The sequence below is a fragment of the Lagopus leucura genome, unplaced genomic scaffold (assembly GCF_019238085.1).
Source record: "Lagopus leucura isolate 7727_CA_CO unplaced genomic scaffold, USGS_WTPT01 Super-Scaffold_100159, whole genome shotgun sequence".
In the NCBI taxonomy this organism is placed as follows: domain Eukaryota; kingdom Metazoa; phylum Chordata; class Aves; order Galliformes; family Phasianidae; genus Lagopus; species Lagopus leucura.
The window spans coordinates 14,864,402-14,892,289 of record NW_024962335.1 but is presented as its reverse complement, the minus strand read 5'-3'; the positions used below and the strand labels follow the sequence as shown (position 1 = coordinate 14,892,289).

The 27,888-nt window shown below is 39.7% G+C and overlaps 1 protein-coding gene across 3 annotated transcripts in view; it reads right to left on the bottom strand.

Annotated features, from left to right (window-relative positions):
• The window catches only part of LARGE1 (LARGE xylosyl- and glucuronyltransferase 1), a 277,571-nt gene that overhangs the window by 25,652 nt on the left and 224,031 nt on the right, over positions 1 to 27,888 (bottom strand). For all 3 annotated transcript variants that reach the window (XM_042889480.1, XM_042889481.1, XM_042889482.1), the window contains 3 exons: positions 20,481 to 20,593; positions 18,872 to 18,997; positions 8,782 to 8,937 (listed from right to left, as the gene is read on the bottom strand). In XM_042889480.1, the coding sequence (XP_042745414.1) occupies positions 8,782 to 8,937; positions 18,872 to 18,997; positions 20,481 to 20,593 (395 nt within the window). The remainder of the gene's footprint in view (positions 1 to 8,781; positions 8,938 to 18,871; positions 18,998 to 20,480; positions 20,594 to 27,888) is intronic.

Genomic DNA, 27,888 nt, shown 5'->3' with positions numbered 1-27,888 from the left:
ATCTATGCAAACAGACACTTACTTAAACACTGTGTGCCATCAAAATAAGGATCTTAATGTCAGCTGGATTTGATAAAAAGATGGCATACCAATTATGAGTCTCTCCATTATACTTACAAGAAAATGCCTAATATAACGAAGACTTTTCATTCTTAGAGTAACAGCATGCATTTTTTCAAAAGCAAGTTCCTGCTTAGCATGAGTTTCATTCTTTCTACAAGATTTTCAATGTGAAGGCTACTTGCCACTGAGCATGTGAGAAGTTTCACCTCAAGGAAACATTCTTGTGGTAGAAAGGCAATATTCTTTTCAGGCTATATGCAGTAGATGTTCTCTAAGGAAATATCATAGAGGAAAACAGCAAGTGCTTTCATTAGCACATGATGTTACTTGTTTCTGACATAAAAATGGCAGCACGTAGAGAGCACCATGGCATACATGAGGCCAAAGCAAAGAGGCAACCAGCTGTGGCAGAGGATCAGATCTCAGGCCAGAAGGCTTTCAACTCCAACACAAATCCTCACCATTTACTAAGTCCAACTGCCTAATGTGCTTGTTTGAGATGAGGTGGTGCTTTCTCTGCATGGCAGACGGTAGGCTCATATGATACATGGCACATAGCACATATCTTTCACCAACAAATGAGTTACTCCTGGTGAAAATGCATCAGTGATAAGCTTCATTTTTTCATGTCACAGAAATAATTCACTTCCCACCAAAACTTAAAGGATTTCATCCCAAATTAGACCAATTCAACATCCAGGATCAGAAATATTTTCTTTAGGATTACTGATACTCAAGAAAAAGCTGAACAAAAAATGTTTTGTGTGTGGAAGGCTATTTAGACTTCGGGAAGAGAATGAATCCCCTCATGCAGACTTCTCTCTTTCATAAGAGAGGGTAAGGTGAGGTGAGAATACATGAGGCTTAAGTAACTCAGTAAATATCATGCTAACACAACAGGAAACTGAGCTGCTTAGATGAAAACTTTTAACTTTCAGATCATCTTTCCTTCTCCCAGGTGTGTGCAGTTAAAATTCACAGCAGAAAATCAGCTCAGCTTAGCCACTGAGAGTTGAAAAATAACACCAGTTAACTACAATCTTGCTATAAAATGCAGCAGTTCCATTTCCTCCTGTGTAGCTGCCCCAGTTCCCACCAGTAGGAAATTTGTTGCAACATTTAGCGCTTTTAAAGTGCGTGAATTAGTTGTTGCCTTTAGCATGGCATAAACAACAACAACAACAACAACAGACGATGATGTAAGGAGGAAAAAGCACTTACTGAGCGTTGTTTGGGATGACCTACATAAAGTACTTCTGGCTTCTCCAGTAATTAGTAATAAAAACCTGACTAATCCCATGTCAATGAAACCTTTATTCTTCCCATGTCATAAAACTTTGTACCATTTGCTACTGGGGCAAATTCAGCCTTCTATTAAACACAGCTGTGCTTAGGACAAAGAGAAGTATAGTGTCTGAGCAAGCCTACCTAACAAGAATTTTGCTGCCAAATAAATAAAATAGACAATCTTATTGCTAAACAGAAGTAATGGCTTACCTTTACTATGAATGATCCCATGAACCAAAAGAATTCCTGGCATGCATAACATGACAATTAGGCATATGCAAACTACAGTTTTGTGTATTCTCAGCTGCAGCTGTGAGCTCTGGGTAGTCTTCTCTTCTCCAGGTCCCCAACACCCATTCTTGGCAGAGCTGTTTATAGCCCTCCCTTGCACCACAGTGCCTTGACAGGCTGGTCTCACGTTTCCTCAGACTCCTCTTCTTCTATGGCAAGTTCCAAAATGTATTCTATATCAGCCCTGCTTGTAGCCCTACAGTCCTTGTTCAAGTAATTTGACAGCAAACTGCACCTGGAGGCACACATCACTCCTTTTCTCTTCCTGTCCCTGGTACTCCCTCTCAGAACTACTGTCTACAGTAAATCTACTCTTTAAGCCTTTCATGGAATCCTAGAATCCCAAAATGGCTCAGGTTGGAATGGCCCTTAAAGCCCACCCAGCCCACCCAGGCAGTCCAGGGCCCCATCCAACCTAGCCTTGAATGCCCCCAGGGATGGGGCACCCACAGCTTCTCTGGGCAGCCTGTGCCAATATCTCACAACAGGATCCTCTGACCTGAATTTTAACCTTTTACAAGTGAAAGTTATTTTTTTTTCCTCCTCCATATTGCCTGGACAGCAGTGAGGTTAATGGATCTCTCTCAGAACAGATATCACACTGGTTTCTGCTCTTAGCTCTACTGTTTGGTAAAACCTGATCCTAAGCGTTCTGGAAGAAACACAGAATATGCCCACCTTCATTCTGGTCCCTCACTTGCAGTGTACTGCATTGTTCTGTGGCACTGACAAATTTATAATCTGATCAGACATATCCATGCATGTTCCAAAGGAGTCTCCAGAGATCTTAGCCTCCTACTTAGCAAACAAAGCACAACTGAGAGTGCGTGTATTATAGGGGGATTTTTCAGCCCTATAATTTGCATAAATTTTCAGCAGCCTGGCAAAAGACACATTCTTGGCCCCAAGTTCACTCTTGCTAAATGTCAGCTTTTTCTCTGGACTATGGAGTAGTTCCATGAAGAAGTCATCTGAACTTGCACTGTGTGCAACCCCCAATGCTTTTCCCCATGCTTCACTTTAAAAATTGAGAGAAGGAAAAGGGAGACATAAAAGCATGTCGAAAAGAAACATAGTTCACAATTCCCCCATCTAGCAATACTGTAAGCAGCTGAAAGCAGTATAATGGGAAGTTTCAGGCAGCTAGAAGGATGTGCTACCAGCTCAGCATTTAATAATAACAACAGTTTTAATAATAGAAACAACACAGCTGGGAAAGTTAGGATTTCCTGTCAAAACTGCCATAAACCACCTGTTATTACTAGAGAAAGGCTATGACATGACAAAACAGTACCTTTATATGCCAGTCCTACAAATGATGCAGTAGGCAGAAATACTGCAGGAACAAAGTCAGCCTTCGGAACAGCAGGAGTCTGATTTTAAGTTCAGCACCCAATTACTGGCCTGGAAGCTCCCTTTATGTGCCCTTTTTAGACATTCAGAAATCACTAAATTTATTAGTTGAGTGTAAATTATGTGGCACATTGTTGAGTTTAAACTACGTAGCACATCAATCTCCTCTTCTGAAGGATATTACTGGATTGCATGCAGAGCCATTTGCTACTATTAAGAATCAGTGGTTTCATACAAAAAAGTAAGTAAGTTAGAAGACATTTAGGAAATACTGATACACCTAAGCAAGTGTTTTCAGGGAGAATAAGAATTTTTATGCTGTCCCTTTGTGCTGCTGAATGAAAAAAATGAAAAAGTGGAGGAAATCTGGAGCAAATCTTCATTATTATCATTTTTTTTTTAAGTCTTCTCTAAGGGTAATCTACTCTTTCTCCAAAAGTGAGTGAAATCAGTGATAAGACTCCCACTGATCTTGCTCTAGGTTTTGGATCAGGACACAGGCTTCAGTAATGGGGGACACCTCATTCAACCTTCAGATTTAATGCTGTGGCAGAAGCACCTGGTGAGAAGCTGTCTGCAGGAAACGAGTTTTATGAGAATGCTAAAAGATTGAGTGTGTGTGCCTGTGCTAAAATCAGGCTTACAGTATGTATCTCATAGCACAACTACAGAGATAGCAGGCAGAAGATCACATTGAAGTACTTTAGATGCTGTGGTAGGTTCTTTAGAATGATGTGCTGTACTTTACATTAAAAGCCAATAGAAAACATTTAATTTAGAGGGTTTCCCTAAAATCTTCTCCCTTGCATCCAAGTAAAAAAGGGCTAAGAAGGGGAAATAGCACGGAAGATGCAGAACGGAATGGCTGAGGACCCACTTCAAAGGCCACTGGAGTCATTGGCAGTTTTACAGGAGGATTTGGTTCATAATCTGAATTTCACATTTGAATTTCCCATCCAGAATCTGCATACAAGGCAAAGAGGTGAATGTAATACCAGTTTGCAGAGAAGAGCCAGCTCTGTGTAATCCCATGTTAGCACACACTGAATGAAGGGGATTCAGAGTGATGCTCTGCAGTGAGGAGCACGTGCCAGGCCCCCGTCTGCAGTGTGTCCCTGAAACACAGCACCTTTCAGCTTCAGTATTTCAGTGAAAGGATAAAATATGTATGTACACATAGACATACATATAACTCTTTTTATATAAACAGAAAAATGACTCGAGTCTCTCCGTTTTTGAATGTGTATTTCTTTGCCTCCAATATTTCATTTTCAAAGCTCTATCTGTTCTGTTGGTTCCTATTTGCAACTTTTTGGCAACTTTTTGGAACCTACTAACAGTGCAGCTTGGTGCAGCTGAAGATCAGTGCCCAATTAGATCAGTGCTGTGATGTGTGAGATCCAAAGACTGATTTTAGACATCTAAAAATTCAATGTGTGACACTGTACTTCCTTAGGAAACATAAAAAAAAAGAAAAAAGAACTAATCTATATTAATACATACAGACGTGTATATACAAGCATACATGCATGCACACAGCCACGGAAAGAGTGACAGATTAATGTAATGTCTGATTACCTTTTAAACTAATACCTCTTTACATCTCCCTGACATTGTAAAGAGTCTTTAAAAAGGGAAGGTACATAATTTACACTCATTTTAAGGCCGTCTCAGTACTGATGAGAAGTGTAAAGGGGCCTTAGAGTTATGTGTAAAGGGCCTTAGAGCAACAGAATCAGCCCAGTGGTGCCCACTGTCACATTTCTTTTTACATTTTCCAGATATTTGCATTACAAATGAGATTCCTTAATTGCAGGTTGCACTCTAAATAAAACATCATTACAAATATTAAACTGCAGAGCTGCAATGGCTGGCATATTCGAACAAGACCTTAAGGGTACATTCTGCCACAGCCAGACTCTGAGTGACAGCCTCCTAACAAGCCACTGCTTCTTCCACAGCAGGGCTCAGTGGATTTAGTGCTTAAGTAATTCTCTCTGATTATAAAACTGGCAGAGGTATTTCAGCATTCTGACCATTGGTTCACAGCACAGAGAAGCATAGCCAAATGAAGGAGCAACTTTTCATAGTACTGTAGTTTGGCTTAGGTTGGAAGGGACCTTAAGGATCACTGAGCTCCAGCCCCAAATGCTTACACTTATACTATGCTTAGCACAATAAAGCCCAGTGTTGCTAGCTTCCATTTGGAGAAGAAAGAAAAAAATAACAGCTGCAACATAAATAACAATTCCTACCTTAATTCTACCTTATTTCTTTTGCAAGAATTACAGCCTTTTTTTTTTTTTAAATAAATTCTTAGGAGTCCTAACCCTACATTTGCATCTTGTCAGGCTAAAGGTAGCCCACACCCAGCCCAGAATCCTGTCTCCTGCCATGCTGCCTGGAGAGGAGTACAAAGGCAGTGTGTGTGTATGGTGATGCTTTCTCAGAATATTCCTCCAGTCCTGCACTTGGGTGTAAGAATTTCCTGCATCAAAGCCTAACAGCTCCTGACTGATTTTGTTTCCACAATCACTTTTTGAATTCAGGTGTATTTTTAGCAACATTACTTCCTGTTCAAAGCTTCACTGCATCTTGGGTGAAATAGCTTGCTTTGTTTCGAACCTGCTACTTGCTGTTTCCACTTCATGTCCCCTAGTCCTTGTTCCATGAGGAATGACAAACAGTGGCTCCCTGCTCACCTTACATGATGCTCTGCGTCTGAACACTGTGCTGCTATACATCATGGGAATGCACTGTATTTTAATAGGACACCTGTGACACTGTGCGTACTACAGCAGAGTGAGAGAGGGGGAGAGAGAAGTTTTCATGATAATCTTGTTCTTAGGGTCTCATAACACCAAAGCCAAAACTTGCTTTTTGTATTCTACAAAAAAAAAAGGGGAAATTGACAAGTTTTGAGCTGGGCTTACATCAAGGGCAACTGATTAAAAACAACGTATTCTCCTAAGTGACTATTCTTAAGCTATTCAAAGTTAGGTATTTTCTACATCTCATTGTTTTGATAGAAGGCTGTTAACTTTTTGGTGTCTCTTGGCAAGTTAGGACTCGTATGTTTTTGTGCGTCTAGCTCAATCTTTTCCAGTATCCTCCTCTTTTTTTTTTTTAATTTATAAGAGGAAGAATGAATTACATTTCCTATTCAGACAGAAGCCATACCATACACCATATTGCATTCTACTTGTCTTGAATAAGAAACAGGATAGAAGAGTTAGTCATTTCCAGTGTCTGTCAACCAGATACTAGTTCAGTAAAATGAGCCATTTTAAACTTTTTAACAGCCATTTCCAGCAGTAAGAACTTACTTTCAGTGTGCATCACTCCCCAACAATTTATCATCTGGAATGAAGTGGAAGCAGGGGTGGGCATCCTGGAAAGAATCTAGTGATACTGTCTGGACATGCAGAGATGGGATCAGGGAAGCCAAGGTGAAGACAGAAAGAAACTTGGTAAGGGATGTGTAAAATAACAAGAAGGGACTCTATAGATATATTGGTCAGAAGAGACAGACCAAGGACTGTGTAATCCCCTGAAAAAATGAGAAGAGAGAACTGGCTACAATTCACATCGAAAGGCTAAGGTACACACCAACCTCTTTGCCTGAGTCTTCAGTGGCAGTCAGGCTTCTCATATTTCTCATGTACCTGAACCTCCAGGCAGGAGTCGGGAGAGCAAAATACCTTCCACTGTAAGAGTGAAGGAAGTCTGAGACCACCTCATGAGACTGAGCATGTACAAGTCTATGTGGTTGATGACATGCTTGAGTTTGTTGGAAAGGGTCCAGTGTAGCACCATGAAGATGATCAGAAGTGCTGGAGCACCTCTCCTATGATGAAGGTCTGAAGGAGCTGGGTTTTTTCAGTCTGAGAAGAGAAGGTTCTGGGAAAACTTCACTTTGGCCTTCCAGTACTTGATGGAAGCTTATAAGCAGGAGAGGAATTGACATTTTGAACAGAAAGCAATAAGATAATGGGGAATGGCTTTGAAGTAAAAGAGGGGAAATTTAGGTTAGATGTTAGGAAGAAATTCTTTACTTAGAGGGTGGTGAGGTACTGACACAGGCTGTCTAGCGGAGCTGTGGATGCCCCATCCCTGGAGGTGTTCAAGGTTCAGTTGGATGGGGCCTTGGGCAGTCTGATCTGGTGGGTGGCAGCCCTACCCATGACAGAGGAGGTGGTACTGGGTGACTTTTAGGGCCCTTCCAACCCAAGCCATTCTATGATTCTATGTTTAAGGACTTACAGAGCTCTGAAAAATACAGCAACAAATCTGTGACTGAATTCTTGCTCTTCCAACACACACAACTGCGAATTCAGAATAATTTGAACCTGCATACTTAAAACATGATGAAGATGTGTTCTGTTTTAATTGTCTTTATTTTCAGCGTCTCACTCCCCTTTTCCAACCCTCTACTCCATCTACTGTATCCTGACGTCTCTGGCCATCAGCCTCTTAGTGATCTTTTATTACATTCAGTTCACTTGATTCTCTAAAAGCCTCTCACTCTCGCAGAGGATTTTCTTTCTCCGTGTGTTTTCACTCTTGCTGTGCACTTTCTCTCTTTTGTCTGTTTCAGTCTCCTTGAGTTAATGTTTATCTCCAGATTTTTTATCATTTTCCCACCTCTTTCAGAAGACTGAGGGAAGGCTGAATGAGTATCTGGGAAGCCTTGCCTTAGGCTAAAATAGATCCATCCAATCTCTGAGTGCTACTGACAGAAAACTAGGACTGGCATCTCCTGTGGTCACAGGCAAAATGGAGCTTCAATGATGCTACATCGCTAATCATCTCTGAACTGCTAATGCATACATGATATTGACTTTGCTTTATTGATTTTTATATAGAGAATTTTTAACTTTTTAGATAATTATGTAGTTTTTTTCCTTTAAGATAATATAAAATGATACAGGTTTTTTTTGTATTTCAGCTACATAGTCAAAATTGATACTTGGTCTAGAAATCTCCACAGACCACATCATACACAAGGAGTTCATATGCATCTGTGTATAAGTGTTTCAAATAACAGTTTTTTATACTGGAACTATATGTACTAAGGCACACACATACTTAAGAACATCTGTATGTAAACATCCTTGATTTCAACCATTTTCAAAGGATTTGTTTCATCTGAAAGGTTCTGATTGCAAATTTTATGCAGATACACTTAAGTGCTGCTGTGCTTTGTTAGATTTGGGGCAGAAACAACTCACTAGTCTCACTGCCTATGCGTACCCTAAAGTATTAACTCATTCTACAATTTACAGTACAGCAAAAACTCATAGACCTAACCCAGCAGTCTTGATATTTTCATTTTCTCTTCATTATTTGTGCATTAGTATCTACTAGCCAAAGTCAACATTGTCTTACGCTGAACAAACACAGCAAGAAACAATCCGTTCTCTTGGAAAGTTTTAGGTCTAAGGATGAGATTTGCAGAATTGCCTAATAGAATTAAGAGTCCAAATCCTCATTTTCAATTTGTGAACTTAGCTTTGATGGGGATTTAAAAAAAAAAAAAGGCAGCCAAAAATACCACCAAAACAAAAACAACAGAGGAAAGGCAAGATTAATATGACAGTTTTATGGGGAAGGGACTGAGGCACAGAGAGATTAAATGATTTGCACAGCATCACTCTTGGAATCTGAGCGTTGACCTCAATTCTCCCGACTCCCTACCTCCCACAGCCAATTCTCCAGATTTTCACGTACCCTGTGCTATGTATGAAACTCTCTTTACAACTTTCAAGCCCTCAACGTGCCACTTACGTTTTCACTGTTAACATCTGCCTCGCTGGGACAGCCAAAGAGTTCCCGTCTCAGCAAGTTCCCGTCGTATTCCAGGAATGTCAGGTAGAGGTTGCGGAAAAACTCCACGTGCTTGTTTTTCACCCGCAGTTTCTTTGGTGAGTTCCAGTGAATCACCTCAGAAAGAAAAAGAGAAAATGCAGCCTGCTGTTAGAATACAAATTGGCATTGCCCATGGTTTTTGTGCGTTTAGTTTAGAGCCCACTTAAAATCAAAGAACAACCCCAAAACTACATCACAGAATCACAGAATCATACAATCATTACGGTTGGAAAGACCACAAAGATCATCTAGTCCAACCATCTAGTCATGCCTGATACTAGTCTAGACCATGTCTCTCAGTGCCACATCCACATGTTTCTTGAATACCTCCAGGGACAGTGACTTCACCACCTCCCCAGACAGCCCGTGCCTATGCTGCACCACTCCTGAGAAGAAATTGTTCCTAATATCCAAATTGAACCTCCCCTGGCACAACTTTAAGCCATTCCTTCTCATCCTATCACTGTTACCTAGGAGAAGAGGCCAACCCACATCTCGCTACAACCTCCTTTCACGTCACTATAGAGAGCAAAAAGATCTCCCCTGAGCCTCCTCTTCACCAGACTGAAAAATCCCAGTTCCTTCAGCCACAATGTCATTTCAGCATGAAGGCTTTACCACATTTTGATGATTCTCTTTTGAGCTCTCCATATGACAACCTGTACAAATGAGTTGGGGTACAGTATAGGTTATGATGCAGCATGGCATGAACTCTGTCACAGGTCTACCACAAACCTGGTAGAGAGGAAAGAGACTCTCTGAACAGGGACACGTGGATTTTGGTATTAAATATTAATCTCAGATTTCCATATGACTAACTGATTCACTGTTTCAGGTCAGGTAAGCTCTTCTGTCATTAGATACTGAGGAGAAAAAGCCTCAGATGAATTCCTGCATGCATGTACATCCTTCAAAAAGGACTGAATCTAATCTGATTTCCTTCTCGCCACTGCTTGATTTAAACAAGGCTGATCTCAGTTGCATCATATAATATAGTGGTGCAGTACAATGCTTCACCCTTGGAATTCCTATTTCCAGCATGTATTTAAGCTCTTTTAATGGGAGATGACACTCACACTGGCCTAGTTTTAACTCTAATGCTGACATAAAGGCTCCAATTCCCATTTACAACCAGGCGACTTTGCAGCGCGCTCTGACAGTGCGAACAAAAATGGGACCCTAAGGAAAAACTATGAAGGAGCCAAAAGTACCTTGAAGGAATGTTTTCATTTTATAGAGGCTGTATTTTAGGCATAAGGGAAAAAAAAAAACACAACAAAACACAACAAACAAAACCCACAAAAAAAACACACACCAACAACCAACCAAGCAAGTGCTTTGTATTCAGTTTTATTCCTATGACTTCTAAAGAGATTAAAAAAACCCATCTCCCTCGGGAACATTTCCAAGTGAGGAGTTCCGGAGGTTCTCTGAACGCATTAAGTTAATTGCATGGAGGCACCGCATCACTCACACAGCCACAGAGCCGCGGGGTGGTCAGCTCTGCTCTGTGCATTGCAGCTGTGGGAGGCAGTGGGCACAGAAGCACAGAGCAGCCCCGAGCAGGTGAGCATGCTCCCCTCAGTGTCAGCAAAACAGCTCGGCAGGAGCAGGGAGCCCTCTTAAAACACTCTCTCTGCTTCTGAACGAGTGATCTGCAGGAGGAAAGAACAGGACGTCACCTGAATTCTGCCTGCACTGACTTCAGCAAATAAGATAGCCTCTCTACCGAGTATTTGTAACACAAAGAAAACCAACTCACAGCGCTCTCCTCTATACAGCCAACACAAATGAAAATTTTTCCCAATGCAGAAAGCTTTATCCCTTCACAGGATTTCACTACTGAAGCTATTAGGATGCAATACATACAGTAACAGAAAGGAAATGACAGGGAAACAACACTGTTTCAGAAACAGGCACATCAATTTATTCTATTATAGGAACATGTTCAATCAAGATCATGATCATAGAATCACAGAATAATTAAGGTTGGAATAGATCTCTAAGATCGTGTAGTCCAATCATCCACCTACCACCAATGCATCAACATGTAAATATGGACAAAATATACTTGGTATAGATATATTTCTCAGGTAATGCTATGTTCTTTGCTACTTTTACATTTGTATGTACACTCAAAATTGTACCTTAATTGTCAACTATTCTGCTGCAATGTTTGTGAACAATACAGAAACGAAAGGAGCTTTAACTAGCATGCTGGGATAAGGCATAAAGTCATGGTGACATGTTCAAAACCTCTCTTCTTTGAAAAGAACGTTAAATATTCAATATTTAAATGCAGCAAAACACACACAACGTATGCAAAAAATCTCAGTAATTGAATCCTACTTCGGGGAAACAGGCAAATGTAAGCATAGGACCGAATGAACCTACAGCCTGTAACCTATATGGGCTGCTAGACAGTTTTGCACAGTAGTAGGATTTACTTTTTCAAACAAACCTTGAAAGGAAATTGTCAGTCTGCTGGTAACTTGCACCTCTTCAGGATTGGATCAAATAACACTGAAAAGCTAGAAAATGAACTAAAATGCTTGCTAAGATCATCTTCGGTCTATTCCCCCTTTTAAACTTACAGTTTATAAGAGTTTTCTTTGGGCTGTCTTCATGAGCACCCTGTGGCCCTGTTGAGCTCTCCAACCACTCTCACCAGAGATTGAGAGCACAGAAAGAGCTAATGATGATAAACTCAATAAGTAAATAGGTCACTCTGAAAAATAACACCTCCTATTTATTTCTATGGAAACTACAACGGGTACAAAGAGCACAATAACACTATTTGATAGAACATATTCTCAGTTACAAAACACTAGTTTTCAACAGCCACACAATTAGCTATGCATTTTCACCGGCGATGAACAAGAGCCTGCATGCCTCGCTTGTAACAATCTGCACAAGTGGAGGTGACCTGCTGTCACTGCTGCCACTGCTGAAATGCACCACTCACCCCTCACTGTGCTCTCATGCACTGTTTGATCTCCATACACATTCAGCAAGCATCGATGAACATCAGTGGGTGCCACTTTTTCCCCATGGAGGGATTCAGTGATACACCTTTGCTCCGTATGGATTTCCCTGTCAGACACCATTCTGTCAGACTGCCCCTCAGCTGCCATCTGTCAAATGGCAACAAAACATAATGGAATACTGTTGGAAAACTTCAGCCTCTACTGCCATACCACCAGCATCTGCATCTGGAATTGTGGGCCAACATCAAAACATAGGAGGGATTACTTTCGGAGCAGCCCTCATGTTCTGGGACAGGCTCCCCAGTGCTGCACACATTTCCCATCACTATGTACCATGTCAAAACATAGCCAAGTTCCAATGTTGATGCCTCTACCAAGTTGCGTGGGGGATGATGTCAAAGCCAGACAATCACAGTTGTCAGTGCAGAGTCTGTTCGCTGCTCTGCTTCCAAGTCTGTTGCGTGTGCAAAATCTGCTAAGTGTCAGGGGCCTAGCTGGTGGTTCAGATCTGATCAGATTTGAAAAGTGTCAGGATGTCACATGTGTACAGATGTCAGGGGAGCTTGGAGTGAACTGAAGGAAGCTGAATGGAGCTGATGACTGTCCAGAAAAGCAGATTTTTTAATCAAGAAAGACAGAATATGTCAATGCAGCTAAAGAACATGAAGGAACTATGCAACCATCTGGATGACCTGAGGTAGAAAAACCAGAAAACAAGTTTAGTAAAAGAGCAGGCTACTACTAAAATGTAATCTGATCAGAGAAACGTTATGTCTTATATGAAAGCACAAAAAGAACAGCAGGTTCCAGAAGGTATTAATATTCTTAGCTATTGATATATAATAATACATTTGAAGGCCGTGTTCTCTTTTTTTTTTTTTTTTTTGCTGTCAGCTCACAAAATAACCTTGAGCTCTATCTGTAGCTGTCAGGTTTGGTCCACCATACAATCAGCCACACCACAAGTTGTACAGGCCAAGACATCTTTGGTTGGGCTGTCACAGGCATCAGTGACATGATAAAGACAATAGCCTGCTCAGGTAAAGCTGAGGTCGTTACGTTAGAAACTTTACAGCAGGAAACAGTGAATTGATTGAAGAAAAAAATATCAGTTTGAAAGAGACTACGGGGAAATCAGAAGAAAAAGAATCGAACTAGGAATCCACTTTATTTGCAGACAGAGTAAGTGTTATCCCAACATTAAAAAGAGAAAGTGAATCTAGAAACTAAAAATCTCATTACTACAACATCCCCTTTCGAAGACCAAATAACACAGTAATGCTGCATTCATTTCTTCTTCTGTTTTCCCTCTTAGTTTCCAAGCTATTCCAAACCTCTGTTGGCTTACAGAGAAAACTGCACCTGGAACATGTGAAATGCCCCTGCCACTATCTGGCTGGACAATTCAAGCACTGCGCTAGCCCTCAGGCTGTCCTGTGCATCCTTCCTACCCCGATCAAGGCCTCTAGTAACTAAGAAAAATACACTCTTTAATCTTCATTTAGCTACTTAAGTACTGAGAGATCAGACCTTAAAGTTCCACTTCTATTTAACAGTTGGTTAGTTGTCATTAAGCAACTTGGCACTATCTACATTTCCACTCATATAATACTAGTTAATCAACAACTGTTACCATTCACTGATTTCACTTAGCCAGTCTCTGGAATACTTCCATCCATTTGTTACCTAGTGAAAAACACAAAGCTGAACTGGTAGTTCCCATTTATTACCAGGTTCTGATTCAAAGCATTCAAATGATGATGCAATTGCTGTCTCATAGACTGCCAGTGGGATCTGAGATGGAAAATAACTGGGGGTGGTATGCAATGACAGAGTACAGGAGAAGGCTCCAAGGTCAGTTATCTGCACTGAAATATACTGAAAAAAGAAATCCCAGCAAAAATTCCTTACTCTCCAGACACATTATTCTCTTTGGAGACATCAAACTTTTCCAATCTGACATTCAAAGCACTAGACTATAAGTCTCAATGTAACATTATTTCTATAATGTTCTTTATCCATTTTTCCCTCATAGCATCGTCTATCTACAAAAGAAATATTTGGCCAAACGTTTCCTTAATCACAATCCCTTTCATTTTTTTATCCAAAGACAGATCTTGATACTCTTCTTCAGCTCTTAGGACACCAGAGAACACAAGATATCCTTCTCTGCCCTTCCCCAGCTTTGTACCTACCTTCCAGGCTGAAGGGGGAAAAGAAAGAATAAATTAAGCCTAAATTTAAGCCTGAAGAGGTTTATTTTTGCAAAGTGCTGAACAGATATTAATTAAGCCCACAAGCACATCGCTATTTAGGTAAATAAGTAAAAGAGATTTCTGTAGACGGATGGCTTTCCTACTCAAAAACTAGATTCTTTTTTTAGGCAGCCAGACAGTTCCCACTGAAATCAACAGAAGTGATAAGCAATTCTGCATAGTACAGACACTTATATATGTCATTGTAATATTGTCTCAATAGGTTTTTGTTTCAGGTACACACTGTTAAAAAGTTTTGTTTGAATGTGCCCCAAGCCACACTACAAACAAGCAATACCTATTAAACCAACGCCTGGAGTAGAGATGCCTGGAAATGTTAAAATGTGTTTTTATCAGAAATTAACATTGTATTTAAAAAAAAAACACAAAAAAAACAAACAAAAAAAACACACGCACACAAAAATTCCAACATAATATTTCCACAAAGTGTCAAATACTTCACAGAAATGTCATCAGGGAGGTTTCAGAGGTTTCCAAAGTGATATATCCAAAGTACAGAAAAAGAAGAGACTCATTTTTGAGCAGCAACTCAGAGATGTAGGCACTGTTTTCAGATACGGGATTCAAATCCCTGTCCTGTCTGATTTGCTTTCCATGGTCCCAGGGATTACTTTTTGCCTCCTGGCTTTCTGCCTAAGCTGCCTGAGAAGCACTGTCCTTGCATTATAGTTTTCAGAATTCTCAGTTTGTCCTCAAAGAGTTTGCAGCTCTCCCTTCAACGCCTGTAACAACGCTTAATAAGAGGCCTCCTGACTGCAGCAACACCTTAAACGTACTTCCACAGTATGCCAGTGCTCCTTGTTTGGCAGAGCAGAATCACCCTACTGACTACAGTGTTCATGCAAAGGATGGCTATTTACCCCTCTTGGCCCTTTGCTCCTCTCAGTGTAGCTCTTTCTTGGCTGGCATTAAAAGGTGCAAGACAGCAGAATGCCAGAGCTGCTGCAGATCAGTGCTGAGGTGCTTGGACAGCATGGGGGGTGGCTCAGAGACTGGAACATAGGGAGGTGCAATAGGTCATGTTTGAGGCAGATCAGAAGTGATGTATTTGGGTTATAGACAAGAAACTGTGTAAAGTTTTGTAGGCAATGTCATAAAGTTGCTCTAGTACAGCATATGTACCCAGGAAAGGCACAGTAAATCATATGAAATACTTTCAGAGAGGGGCATTTATGAGGTTAATTTTATATCTACCTGCTAATTCGTTATCAGTTGTGTTTAGAACTGTCTTCAAAAGCAATCAACAGAATTTAAAGCACTTACCTATCTTGTGGGGAGTAAATTCTAATAATTTAATATACTCCCAGCCTCCAATTTTTGTGATTGCGAATTACCCCATTATGTGTGTGTATCTGCATCTGTATCCTTGACAACCAGACTTGATGACTGACTCATTCAATGAGGTCATGATTCATTGTCAGAGGCATCACAATTCATTACCGTCTTTCATAGGATTTTTCTTGCTATTTGGTTTGTGCCAAATCACAGTAATTGAGATTTCCTTACAGACAGGAAAAAACTATTAATCAAACAGGAAAGCAAAGATGGGCCAATCCAGAAAAAGTAATGCATAAATGAAACTCAGTTCCGGACAGATCGCTGCTGTCCAGCCGTGCACGTGTTTGTCCATTGGCACTGTGGGCTACTGCAGACCAAGTGAGGAGCTGAGATAAGCGAGGTAACATTGACAGTGAATGCCTACACGTATCTTTTGGCCAGTCTTCAATAGCAACTCCGAAGTCTTTCTCCCAGGGCATAACAAATGCCATGCAAAACCAGACATCTCTGACCTTCAGAGACTGAAGCTGCCTTGCATGGCAAGAAGAATTAAATGACAACTGCTTCTTCTTAACCTCCTCTTGTTTTCTATTCATACAGTCATAGAATGATTTGGGTTAGAAGGGCCATCGAAGATCATCTAGTTCCAATCCCCTGCTGTGGGGAGGGTTGCCACACACTGAAGCAAAGCAACTTCAAACGGGTGCCTGCCCTCAGAGAGAAGAAAGGAACGTTTCTAAATGCATAATTCCTTTTTTTTTCATATAAGTTGTGGTTCTTTATGTGACAGACAGAAGAACAAAGCCCACAGATTTCAGCCTGTTTGTATATAGTACACTGTCTAGAACTACACAGTGTGACAAAGGAGGTAAAGAAGCATTTAGACAAACAAAAATACTAAAGTGATCTGATTTTAATGTTGATTTAGATGGATTTTAAATTAGTCATTGCTAACAATGCAAAACTTGATTAGCAATTTCTGTTCCTCTTATGCTTCCTCTGAAAGACTTCCACATGCAAGTTCTCCCAGATTTGTATATGCTGCCAAACTGCAGCAAGAAAGTAGAGTTCAGCAGTAGTCAAACATCTGACCTTCACGAACATAAGAGAATTTTTTAAAAAAAGTTAAAATTGATACTGATTCAGCTTAATGAAGACTATCTTAAAAGAAAGAAAAAAAAAATGACTGGAATTCTCTTTATATACTATGAAATATTCAAGTGCTTCATAGACCTCTACAAAGCATGCTGGCCAGCCTGGTTTGTGTAGCAGCAAGGAAGAGTGTGCGCACTTGAAGAGCCAGCCCTGGGGGTCCAAGTTTATTTAACACAATGCTGTGTGCAGAAGAAGACAAATCCTTGAATCCCATGGGCTTTGAGAACAGATGGAATTAAATGAGTGCCTTTTCAGTCTGACATGAGGAATAGGGCCTGATCTGATTGAAGAATACTTGACTGGGCCAGTTTTGCCTTAGAATACAAACCTCTCCCTGCATTTCCGTCTTTCCTACGCTATTCTTCTTAATCCTCAAGTACAAACTTTACAATCTGTCTTTCTCTCTCTCTCCCTCTGGAGGTTTTTCCTTCCTTGTTTTCAACTCCAGACTTACCGTGAAATACAAGATGTGCCAAATACATTGTGTCATGCTATTTAGAATCAATACTGTGGAAACTGATTAAATTTGCTGATATTAAGAGCACATTTTCTAACGTGGACTAAAGACATTTGTTGTTTATTTGAGAAGACTGCATACCAAAACAGCCCAATTTGTTTTAGAACTAGAAATCTATTAAATTTCATAATGCAAATTCACAACCTTAAAGTTCTTCATACCATAAAAAAATGTGTATCACAGTTGAACAGTACTGACTGATGGCCACTTCTATAACAGCTGAGTATGGGGACAGCTTCACTGAAATCAGTGGGACTTGCATGCATTACAAAGGGCTCTACCTCTCTCCTAAAGCAAAGAATTTTAGCCTCAATTCAGCACAGCACTTACAGGATATGACTAATTTCAGTGGTGTGAATATGTTCAATTCAGCTGAAGAAATTGCTTGTGTGTCTGCACCCCTTGCTGAGTTAAGTAACTCAGGCCAGCGGAGGATATTTTGCATCTCAGACTTCACTGCCTATGCTGCAATGGCACTGATAGTGTGATACAATAAATAAATACAGTAAATAAACAACCAAGCCTAAATTGTATCGGTAAACAATTTTCTTAATAATGAAGAAAGGATTCACTTTATTTTTAAGAAACTGTTGTTAAAAGATTACATGTAAATGTTACACATGAGCTGGATGTCCCACAGCTGATGGGAATTAGTCAATACAATCACTGAAGTCGAGAGTGATTTGCCTCATTAATGATCAGATGGCTACACTGAGGTGAGCCGAAGCACTCTCCAACAACTTTGATGGATAGCACAGTTCAATTGCCTCCATACAAATGTCTAGTAACACAGAAGCACCTTATGATTATCCTGCCTGTCTAACAGCTGCTTTGCCAGAAGGACTTCTGTCTCTTGTACGCCTGTGCTGTATCTGGCAGTCCCACAGAGATGGAAGAATATCTATGGTGACTCAAACTGTATTAAGCAATTGAACCACGTCTCAGTAATTAGTGTCAATATCTTTTTCTAATGTAAATGTATGCATCTTAACCTGGTGCTGAACTCCACTCTGGCTGTCACAGATAATTATATTATTTAATATAAGACCCTAATTCACAGAAAAATACTGTGCAACTCCCATAAAGGAAGTGCATTTTTCTAAAACATCTTTCAGAAAATGTTTTCACTGCCAACACATCTCTCTTCTTTCATTTCAAGCAATTGATGTTATACACCTGGCAGTTGCTCCCATACATGATTCGGAACATGAGCATAGGATTAGGATTTCGACCAGCATCTTGTTACAAGGCATTAGATCACAAAGCTTTAAGTCTCTATGTCAATCCTGACCTACAAAGACCAATCATAAAACATTTACTGATTAATATACCAATCTACTTTTAAAAACTGTCTTCTGTGGGCCATACAATAATAAATGATTGACTTTATCTATGAAACTCAGACAGTAATAACCATCTTTGATAGGCCAATTACACCACAGGGTATATCTTTTGTCTCTTGGAAAGTCCAGCTTTTGGAATTAGTGTGTCCAGAGAGATTGCTTCTCTGTATTCATCCAGTATCTGGAGTTCATATTGAACACTTCTGCTATCACTCTACAGGGTGTGGAGTGATCACTCTACAACTTACAAAACCCTGAAGTAGCATCCAACCTTTACTATTCTAAGCATTCGAAACTCACAAAGCTAAGGTGACGATTACCATCCTTGTTTGGGTGCCCTCATGAGCTGTATATTCTTGTTTCCCTTCCATGAAAGGCTTTGTCTTTCCATCACAGTGGTCTTTATTCTATATTCTGAACGATCCCACCCATCCAAACTCTTGTAAAACATACCTTCAGGTCAGACACATCTCTGTAGCACTGCTCGGAACGGGTGTGATCAGACAGCTGCACATTCCAGAAACAGGGAAGCTGGTAGACAAGGAAGGGGTTTTGTTTGATGACTGCATTGAAGATATCCTAGTAGAAAGAAACCAAGAAAAAGTTGTGTATGTTGTTTTTACAGTAAGGTGGTTGTTCCCTCTGAACTGACTTTCTCCCTCACATAGACAGAAATGCAAGTGGTCATGTAAAACCTACTTCATGATTCTTTTTCCTTGAAACATGTTATCAACCTAAGCGGTGACAGGTAGGTCTGAACTAGAGGAACAAGCTCTCTCTGGACTCCAGCAAAGTTTTCAGTACATGTACTGTGTACTGCAAGCAAGAGACATGGCTCCTCTTCTAGTCACTAGGGAGTGTAATACACCGTAAATGTCAAACTGCCTGCTGTTAGTGAGTACTGTATCACATAAAGGGAATGAAAGTGATCCTGGAGGTGTCACTGATTCAGTAAGAATTATTATGTGGGATTTTAGCTAATCCTTTATTGTTGCAACAACTATTCCACGTATTTGAGTGAAAAGGCATGTAGGAAAGACCTGCAGAATAATGTGTGCCAAAAGGGCCACTTTATGCAGCTATCCAGCTGGAGAAGAAAAGACACAATGGCAATCTTGTAGTTAAGCATTAGGTTGGGATGTAAACAACCTTGGTCCTTTCTGCGAAACTCAGCCCCAAAAACATATTAGCTATACAGATACTGGTGATTCAGGACCTGACTGGAAACACAATGAAATCACAGGAATCATTTGCATGAACTTCACTAGCTTTTTCTGATCAACCTGTAGGGATATTGTAAACATACATATATCTCTGTGTGTACAATAAGCACCATGCCTACTTAGCAGTGACTGATCATGAGCAGATGTAGCTCAGAAGCAGTAGAAATATCTACATATGACACTGTATTGAGTTAAAATATTCAAGCTGCTGAGCGGGACTTATTGGTACAGGTCCAGCACTACATTAACAGGGCTTCTGGATTTAATATGTGGAGTTGGCAGGAATCACAAAGAGAGTAAATACGCATTTCTGTGTGTAGGTGTGCTATTTCTTCTCTCAGCCTCAGCTTCTCATTTATGGCAGGGTGACAGCAGCACTTTTTCCTTCACAGGGGTGTTATGGCTAGAAGTACATTAAAGACCTATGGGACTCATCTGCCAGAAACAGTAAAGAAATATCTAGAGACTATCAGAACTACAATCTGCTTAGACAAAACCAGTAGGAAAAGACATAGTATGTCTGGACTTCTAATGTCTGGAGGGTTTTACGTCAAAGAAAGAAGAAAGGAAAATTAAAGCTTGAAAACCCCAATTGTCCATCTTATGAATCATCAGTGTACAGGAGGTAAAAATGTCACTATAGTATGAGAAACCTTATGAGTAAATCTCTATTCTTCTCCTCCACATTTTCCCCGGAACAATCATTCAACAAATGGTGACTGCAGGCACAATATTTTTCTCTCCTTTTCCCATACCTCATCTCCTGTCCCCTTTATACCTTCAACAGCAACCCATGGAGTAGCCATGGTCACACCACCACTTTGCAATGCCCCACTCACCTGGTCAGCCAGTGAAGTGGACAGCATGCTCATTAACTCCCTCTCGGCTGTGAGTCTCCACATCTGCTCCCATTTCATCTTCCGTAACTTATCCAGAAGGAGCAAGATAACCCCTGAAGGAAAACAGTGCAGAGAACAAGAGAGGACAGGATACCATATTCTAGTCAAAGCTATTTCCATTTATGTATGTGTTCCTCATGGCAGTTAAAACAAGGACAAGAGCAGGGTTCTATCTGTGCAGACTGCAGACTTCACTCTATACCAACACAGAACTAAAAAAAAATTCTTCATGTTTCAATACATAATTAAGGAAAAGTTATCTTGAATCCTTGAGGCAGCAGAGAAATGGTGTACAAAGAAATGCTAGGTTACACAGACTTTTAGAAGACAAAGTAGCCAGAGTAATGAAATGTGAGAGGAATGAGAGAAGGATGTCATATTTCTATCAGTCTTCTTAACTGCTAAAGCCTGATTTCATTATGATGTAATTAGCACTGGGACTACTCCTGACAAAATGAACCTGTATAGGTGATTCACATGATGGACGTTAACTTCATGCCAGCTTTGTCATTCCAAAGGGAATTAGACAGTACTGTACAAAAAAAAAAAAAAAAAAAAGAAAAAGAAAAAGAAAAGAAGTGATACTCCCCACTTGATCCGAGAAGCTACAGGCTCTAAGAGGGTATTCTGTGAAATCACCACCTGCCAGGGAGTAGGTAAAGAAAACTCTGATTTATCTAGTATGAGCTCATTTCTGCCATCTTCACACTGACCAGAGATCTGTTTCCTGCAAAATCCCTTTGTTTAAATGAGTTCCTACCTGGCCTGAAACCAAGATTATGCTGAGTTAAAAAGAAAACTGTCACTTATATACAACATTTTACTCGACGTGTGTGGGGTGAAATCTGGCCTTTATCGTGGTAAACAATGTACACTGCAAGCTAGCCTTTGAGAGTGTTTGTTGTTAAGGCAGAAGGAGCTACAGATTGCAAAGTTACACCTGGAGGGGGAAAACTGATAGCTAAAATGCATTTTGAGCTAGCTCAGTTGTTTTTTGCTTGGACAGAATCCCTTGTGTAGAAAAAAGGAAAACAGCAGAAGCCATGAGACTGGACTGAAGCATCAGCAAAACATTTCCTACACAGCCTCAGAAAATCTTACTTGAAAAATTAATTCAGAAAGACTTAGATAAGAGCACTGTCATGGTGAATGAGCTGAAGGGCCATGGAGAAAGAGTTCAGTGGCCTACCAGGTTGACAGTATGTACCTAGTAGGAGCAATGATAGGCCCTGTGCTGTTGCACATCTTCATGAATGGAAGGAAGGAGTGAACAGCAACGACACCTGCAAGTGATGTGAAACCAGAGGTCTTAAAACAAAATAAATAAAATAAAAATTAGAAGAATAAGAAATGCCAAGAAGCAGGCACTAGGAAAAGCTGCCTGATGGAATCTAAGATGATAAAACTAGAAGTGATGAGAATGAGACTGGAAACGTAGTCTGAATATTTAGGAAAAAAATCTCATAAATCCTTTGTGGTGGAATAACCTAAAAATGGCAGATAAAATGCATTACTTCACTTCCAGTCCTTAAAAACTAGACTAAACAAAGATTAGCAAATACACATGGAATGATCCTGCACCGGAACAAAAGAGGTTCTAGTTCTTTTCTGTCTTCAGTTACGATGGCATGGCAAATTCTTTCATAGGAAAAGTGATACTATTATGAACAAAAAGAAAACCTCTTCTAGTAGTGAAACTTGTGGTCTATTTTAGTTCTTTTTCCTATTGAGTCCACCTGGTTTCCAAAGGTGCTGGAACAATTGGAGGGATCCCCTTTCAGCTTCAGTCAACCTTCCTACTTCCAGCTGTTGGATTGGAAAGGGACATATTGTCAGAACATGCTGTAATGCACTCCTGCCAGTGTGTTTGTCATCTCTCCAGCATAACTGAAGCCTATTTGGAACGTGCAGTGTGCATGAGTTAGTTCCTAGGAGAGCCACTGTGCACTGTCTGCAATTCCAGATCAGTGTGAAGCAGACTCTTTGCACTGCAGCAATAAACTAAGTGGGATAAGCTCTTCTCTGCCAGTGTATTTTTTCCAGTTAGCAAAAACTGCCAACTTTGTTTCAACAGTGAAATATAACAAAGGAAAATAAAGAATAATTGTAAGATTCAGTTAACTCTAGAGTAATAGATTTTGTATTTTATGAACAGTAAAACACTCTTTTGTTAACAGTTTTTTTCTCAACTTCTTTCAGTCACCAATCTGGGGAGCAAAAGGGGAAATGTTTTAATATGTGCAGTATTCTCTCCCTCTTTTTTTTTTTTTTAATCTTCCACTCTTATTCCAGCAGCAGATAATGGTGCTGCGGCTAAAGAGATTATGCTGTCCTGAGGGGCTATCACAGGAGCAGCTGAGAAAAAGAGGTAGATGGGGTGGAAAACTGGCATATATGTAAGAGATGATGTATTAAATCACGATGCAATTGGGGCTATTGAAAATATACACAAGCTTTAAATGGTCCATTGTCCAGACTAATTGGGATGTCATTTCTATTTTAATTTATCTGAAAGTCTGGCTGTAACACCTTTGTGCACTCCTTGTTCTGGGCTTTTTGCACTGTAGAATTCTAATTTACTGCTGCTGTAAAAGTAACTACAGGTGAATATTCGTAGCACGTTCAGATATTTACTCATTAGCATTAGTGAGAATAAGATCATTATTTTCCAAAGAGGAAATTTCATACTGTTCACCCAAATTAATAAGTGCAATAGAAAGGGAAAAACAGGTGTGCTGGAAACTTTTCAATTGTTCATGCAAAGGGAAAAGTACCTTTTCTTCAGTACAGAGCACACCAGTTTTACTTCTGTATTGTTCTGTTACCAAAAGCAAATGTAGCAAATGAACTAACTCCAATCTGTGCAATTACTGTGCAGGCAAAGTGCATGAAACATGGAAAGGGAAATATTTGCCTCAGGAGCCCTTACTCTGAGAGTCAAATTGACTGAAATCTCAGACTAAATTCAAGTTGACATGCTGCTGAACATAGGGGGAAAAGGGACTTACTCTCAGCTGCTGGACTGGTGGGAAGAGACAGGAGGTAAAAAAAAAAATCAAAGGAATATTTTATGAACATCTGGCCCCAGGCAGAGGGACTTCACATCTTTTGATGAGTGCAGCATTCTCCTGCCCTAACCTACCTAAGAAAAACAAAGGGAAAGCTTGGCAGCAAATACACAGAGAAAAGTGGCAAACCAAATGTCTCATGAGTATGAAACAAACTGATTGGTCACAGAACACCCCAGATTCCTGATGAAGAGGTAACACTTCAGGCATATACAGAGGTGCAAATGACTCAAAGAGTTCTTGAAAAAAAATGCACTAACACTAAACATGTGGAAGACATCTACATGTTCAGTTTTTACTTGAATGACATTTTCTTCCCCATCTTGATGAGATTTTGTTTGAACTACCAAAACATGACAGATTCTGAATCGCTAAAACAAACAAAAAATGGAGTTACTTCAAAAAGGTATTTTCGGGACACACTACAGAAAAAAAGACACCAAACAACCTTAAACTGAAAAAGGGAATCTGGTGAATAATGTGGACACAACAGGGCAAAACTTCTGCATGAACATCTTTGGACTGAAACACACCGTTTTGGAAATACTACAATTTTTTATTTTGCACATATGCGAAACAACTCATTCTAAAATATTCTTCCCTTCAGTAGCAACACAAATTAAAAAACTTGTTGGAAATGAATGGAAAATTGAATGTTTTACTTTGGGCTTAACCAAAGTTTTGGTATCATCTGATTTTTCTGTCCTTTCTTAATTTACTTGGAATCAATTTTTTTTGTTTCTCCAATGCTGTGACCATGCAACCATTTCCCTGCGTGTTTCCATGCTTCTTTTGTGTGCGTGTGTGTGTGTCTTAATCTGCTCCAGGACAAAATGCTTCATTTTATTTTTCCAAACAGTAAATTGAAAGTTTTCAGAAGCATCAGCAATTTCCCTTGGAGTGCTCTCAAGCAGCCTCACCTCTTGCTTCGGGAACACAGACTATGTTTTTTTCCTGAAATTCACAAAGGAGTTTACAGTAGAGTAAGAAGTAATAAACCATGTTTTAAGATAGAGCAGAATCACTCATAGAGGTTACGGTGAAACTTGACAAGCTTTCAAATGCAATCAATTTATTAAAATGGCCATTTTAAAGTGGCTGAGAAAATACCGTTGTGGGGAGAAAAGGATTATAGCCACTAAGAAATCTGTGAGCACTGCCTTGCCCATTTCTTTCAGGTGGAACAGGATACTTCTGTGAGCTGTTTAGGCAATGCCATATTGAGTGAGTAGCATCACAGTTTGTCCTTGTAATGCTTTTAACATTCATCTCATAACTGTGCCTAAATAGTGAACCATCTAGATAGCCAGTAGACAACAGTACATTGTTGCTTCTAAAATATAAAGCATCAGTGAGTTTTAGAATGATTACTAGGATTTTACAACTTCTAACCAGCATACCAAAGACAGAACACCAAGCTACTAAAACTTAGACTATTCGAGAAATAATGTTAGAAAAGGGTGACATGGAAATTTACTACAAAATGAACTGTTCCAGAGATTTAAGGCAGTACAAACAACAGCAAGCTGCCACATAATATGAAATACATTTGGTACCACACAGTTCAACCTTAGGTGGTAAGGAAGAAGTTCACATTTCTGCCATCCCATATGAAGTGCTGTAACAGTGCCAATTCCTTAGTAAATCAGCAAGTAATATCACAGAATCCTATAATCATTCAGGTTAGAAAAAAGAGCACTATGATCACCCAGTCCAACTCTTAGCCCATCCCCACCATGCCCACTGACCATGTCCTCAGTGCCACATCCACACGGCTCTGCAACACCTCCAGGGATGGCTTCTGCACCACCTCCCTGGGCAGCCTGTGCCACTGCAACCACTCTTTCTGAGAAGAAATTTCTCCTAATATCCAGCCTGAATCTCCTCTGGTGCAACTTAAAGGCATTACCTCTTGTTCTTTTAATTACAGTTTACTGTACCTGAAATAGTTGGAAGTGGCCACAGGGTGCAATGCTAGCAATACGACTAAGTCTTTGCTGGATTAAGGTCCAAGCTGCTGGTTTTGCTAAGGACTAGATTTGCAATACACTGGGTCAGTCCTCTACAGCACTGATTGGTAACCTCTGCTTTCCATTCACAGTATCAAGAATAAATACAGAAACACAAGTTTATACCTGCTAGAGACTAAAAATGAAATTGAAGCTGTAATTCCACATATTTCAGCATAAACAGATACCATAATGGTAACTGCACATGCCTCTAAATCTTCATTTTAAGTCTCTGTGTGGATGAAAATCACTGCTTAACCACTTAAGGTAGAAATAACAGATTACGTTACTTTCTATACAATTTATTTAACTGCTGCTTATAATTTGAGTAGCCAAAATAAAACTACAGTTTATGTCTGTATCTTTTAACACAGAATGACCAAAGGACTCTCATTCTTATCACAATTTTATGGTACCCTACCACGTAACTTAATAAGCACTTACGTGCACCAGCCTTATTCTCACAGAAAGCCTTTCACATCTAATAAAAACTTGCAGCGATACACAATGCGTTAATTGAGAATAAACAATGACTCCACATTTGCAAATTTTTCTCAGAAAACAGAACAGGGTTGAGAAGCAGTTTTGAAATGGAAAGTGGGTGTCCCTCTGGGCTTGGTGACAGAATGCAATAGCCCTTGTTTTCTCAGCACAAGTATTGAAAGCGAAGCTGTGGTAAAGTGCATTTGGAAATTTAGTGCACTCACCCTGTTGGTAACTGGTTCCTCTTGAAGCATTATAAGCATTTTTTTTATACTTGCTGATGACCACTTAATGAAATGGAATACTTTTTTTTTTTTTCTTTTTTCTTTTTCCCCTTTTTCCAAAGTATGATGCTTTTGCTTAGGCAAAGTGAAGGTGTAGAATATACTGGAAATGATCCTACCTTCTTACAGAGCTACTGACTACAGCTCAGAATTTCCTGGTTCACTGAATGTTTCCTTATCGTGTAGATGTTACTCTTCTTGAGCAATATGATACAGATATGTAAGCTCTGTAAACTTATCAGCCTTCTTTTGCACAGAGCCAATGCTGTACAAAGTCATACATTTTTCATGCACAAACTGCTGATCAACTTTTCCTAAATTTTAGAAGAGAATACAGTATGGCTGGCAAAAGAACAAATATTAGCAAAACCAAAAAGGGAAGGAAGAGTTGTCACCTACTCTGTCTGATTTGTGCCTTATGGATGACAGCAATGATATCACCTTCCTTGTTTCCACGTGTTTTCTGAACCCCATGCAAGGAGTAGTAGATGATAACCACCTGTGATGAAGCTCCTTACACGGGCTTTAGAAAGCACTACAGTTTTATTACAGCCTTTAAGTTTCACTACCCTTGTGAGCATATAGAGAGCAGAGGTTATGTTACAAAGGCAGTGGAAAGCAAAAATTCCAGGGACTTTTCAGTTGGTAAACCAGAGATATGGTTTCCAAGAGAAAAAAAAAAAAAAAAACACAACAAAAACAACCCATAATAATAATACACACCTCAAATTCAATTTAAAAAATGATCGGGGCAGCTTTTGTTCAGAAAAAATCCAGAAGTTGTAAATCTCAGTTAATACATTTTAACATCAGATGAGCAAAAGGAGGTTTCAGCCTCTGTATGCTGCAGCACAAGGGCAACGATCAATTTAAATGGAACACTGGACAGTTGTCCAAGGATGTAAGAATCTCACATTATTGCCATGCAGAAGAATCACCTAACAGCGACTCAGTGTGTATCTCTTTGCATATCAGGGGGTTGTGATGGAGGTTCCAAAAGCTAACACTAACAGAATGGTCAGGTATGCATCTTACGTAAAGCACTTTGACTCCTGAGACCTAAAAAAAAAAAATTATATGGGAGAAATGTGGAAAATTTTTACAAAGTTTTGAAGAACTTTTCCTCTCTCCAATATTAAAATTGCAGTAGGCTCTTACACTGCAGATTACCTGTGATTTCATTTGCTTGGGTGTTTTGGTGACTTCAATCAAGAAGAAAAAAATCCTATTTAAATACATGTTTCAGTGATGAAGTTGGAAAGGATAATTCTTACCTATTACACAACAGAGACCACAGGATTTTTCATAATCAATTTGTACTTTAATTAGAACATAACTTCTAGAAAAGCATTCAGTCTTGATTTTAAATTTCCAATAATGGATAATCTGTCACAAACTATGACAACTTATTCCAGTGCCTAATTACCCTGATGAAAGATACATCCTTGATTTCTAATTTGAATATGTCTTCAATCTTGCAGCCATTTGATCTTGCTGAACCTAT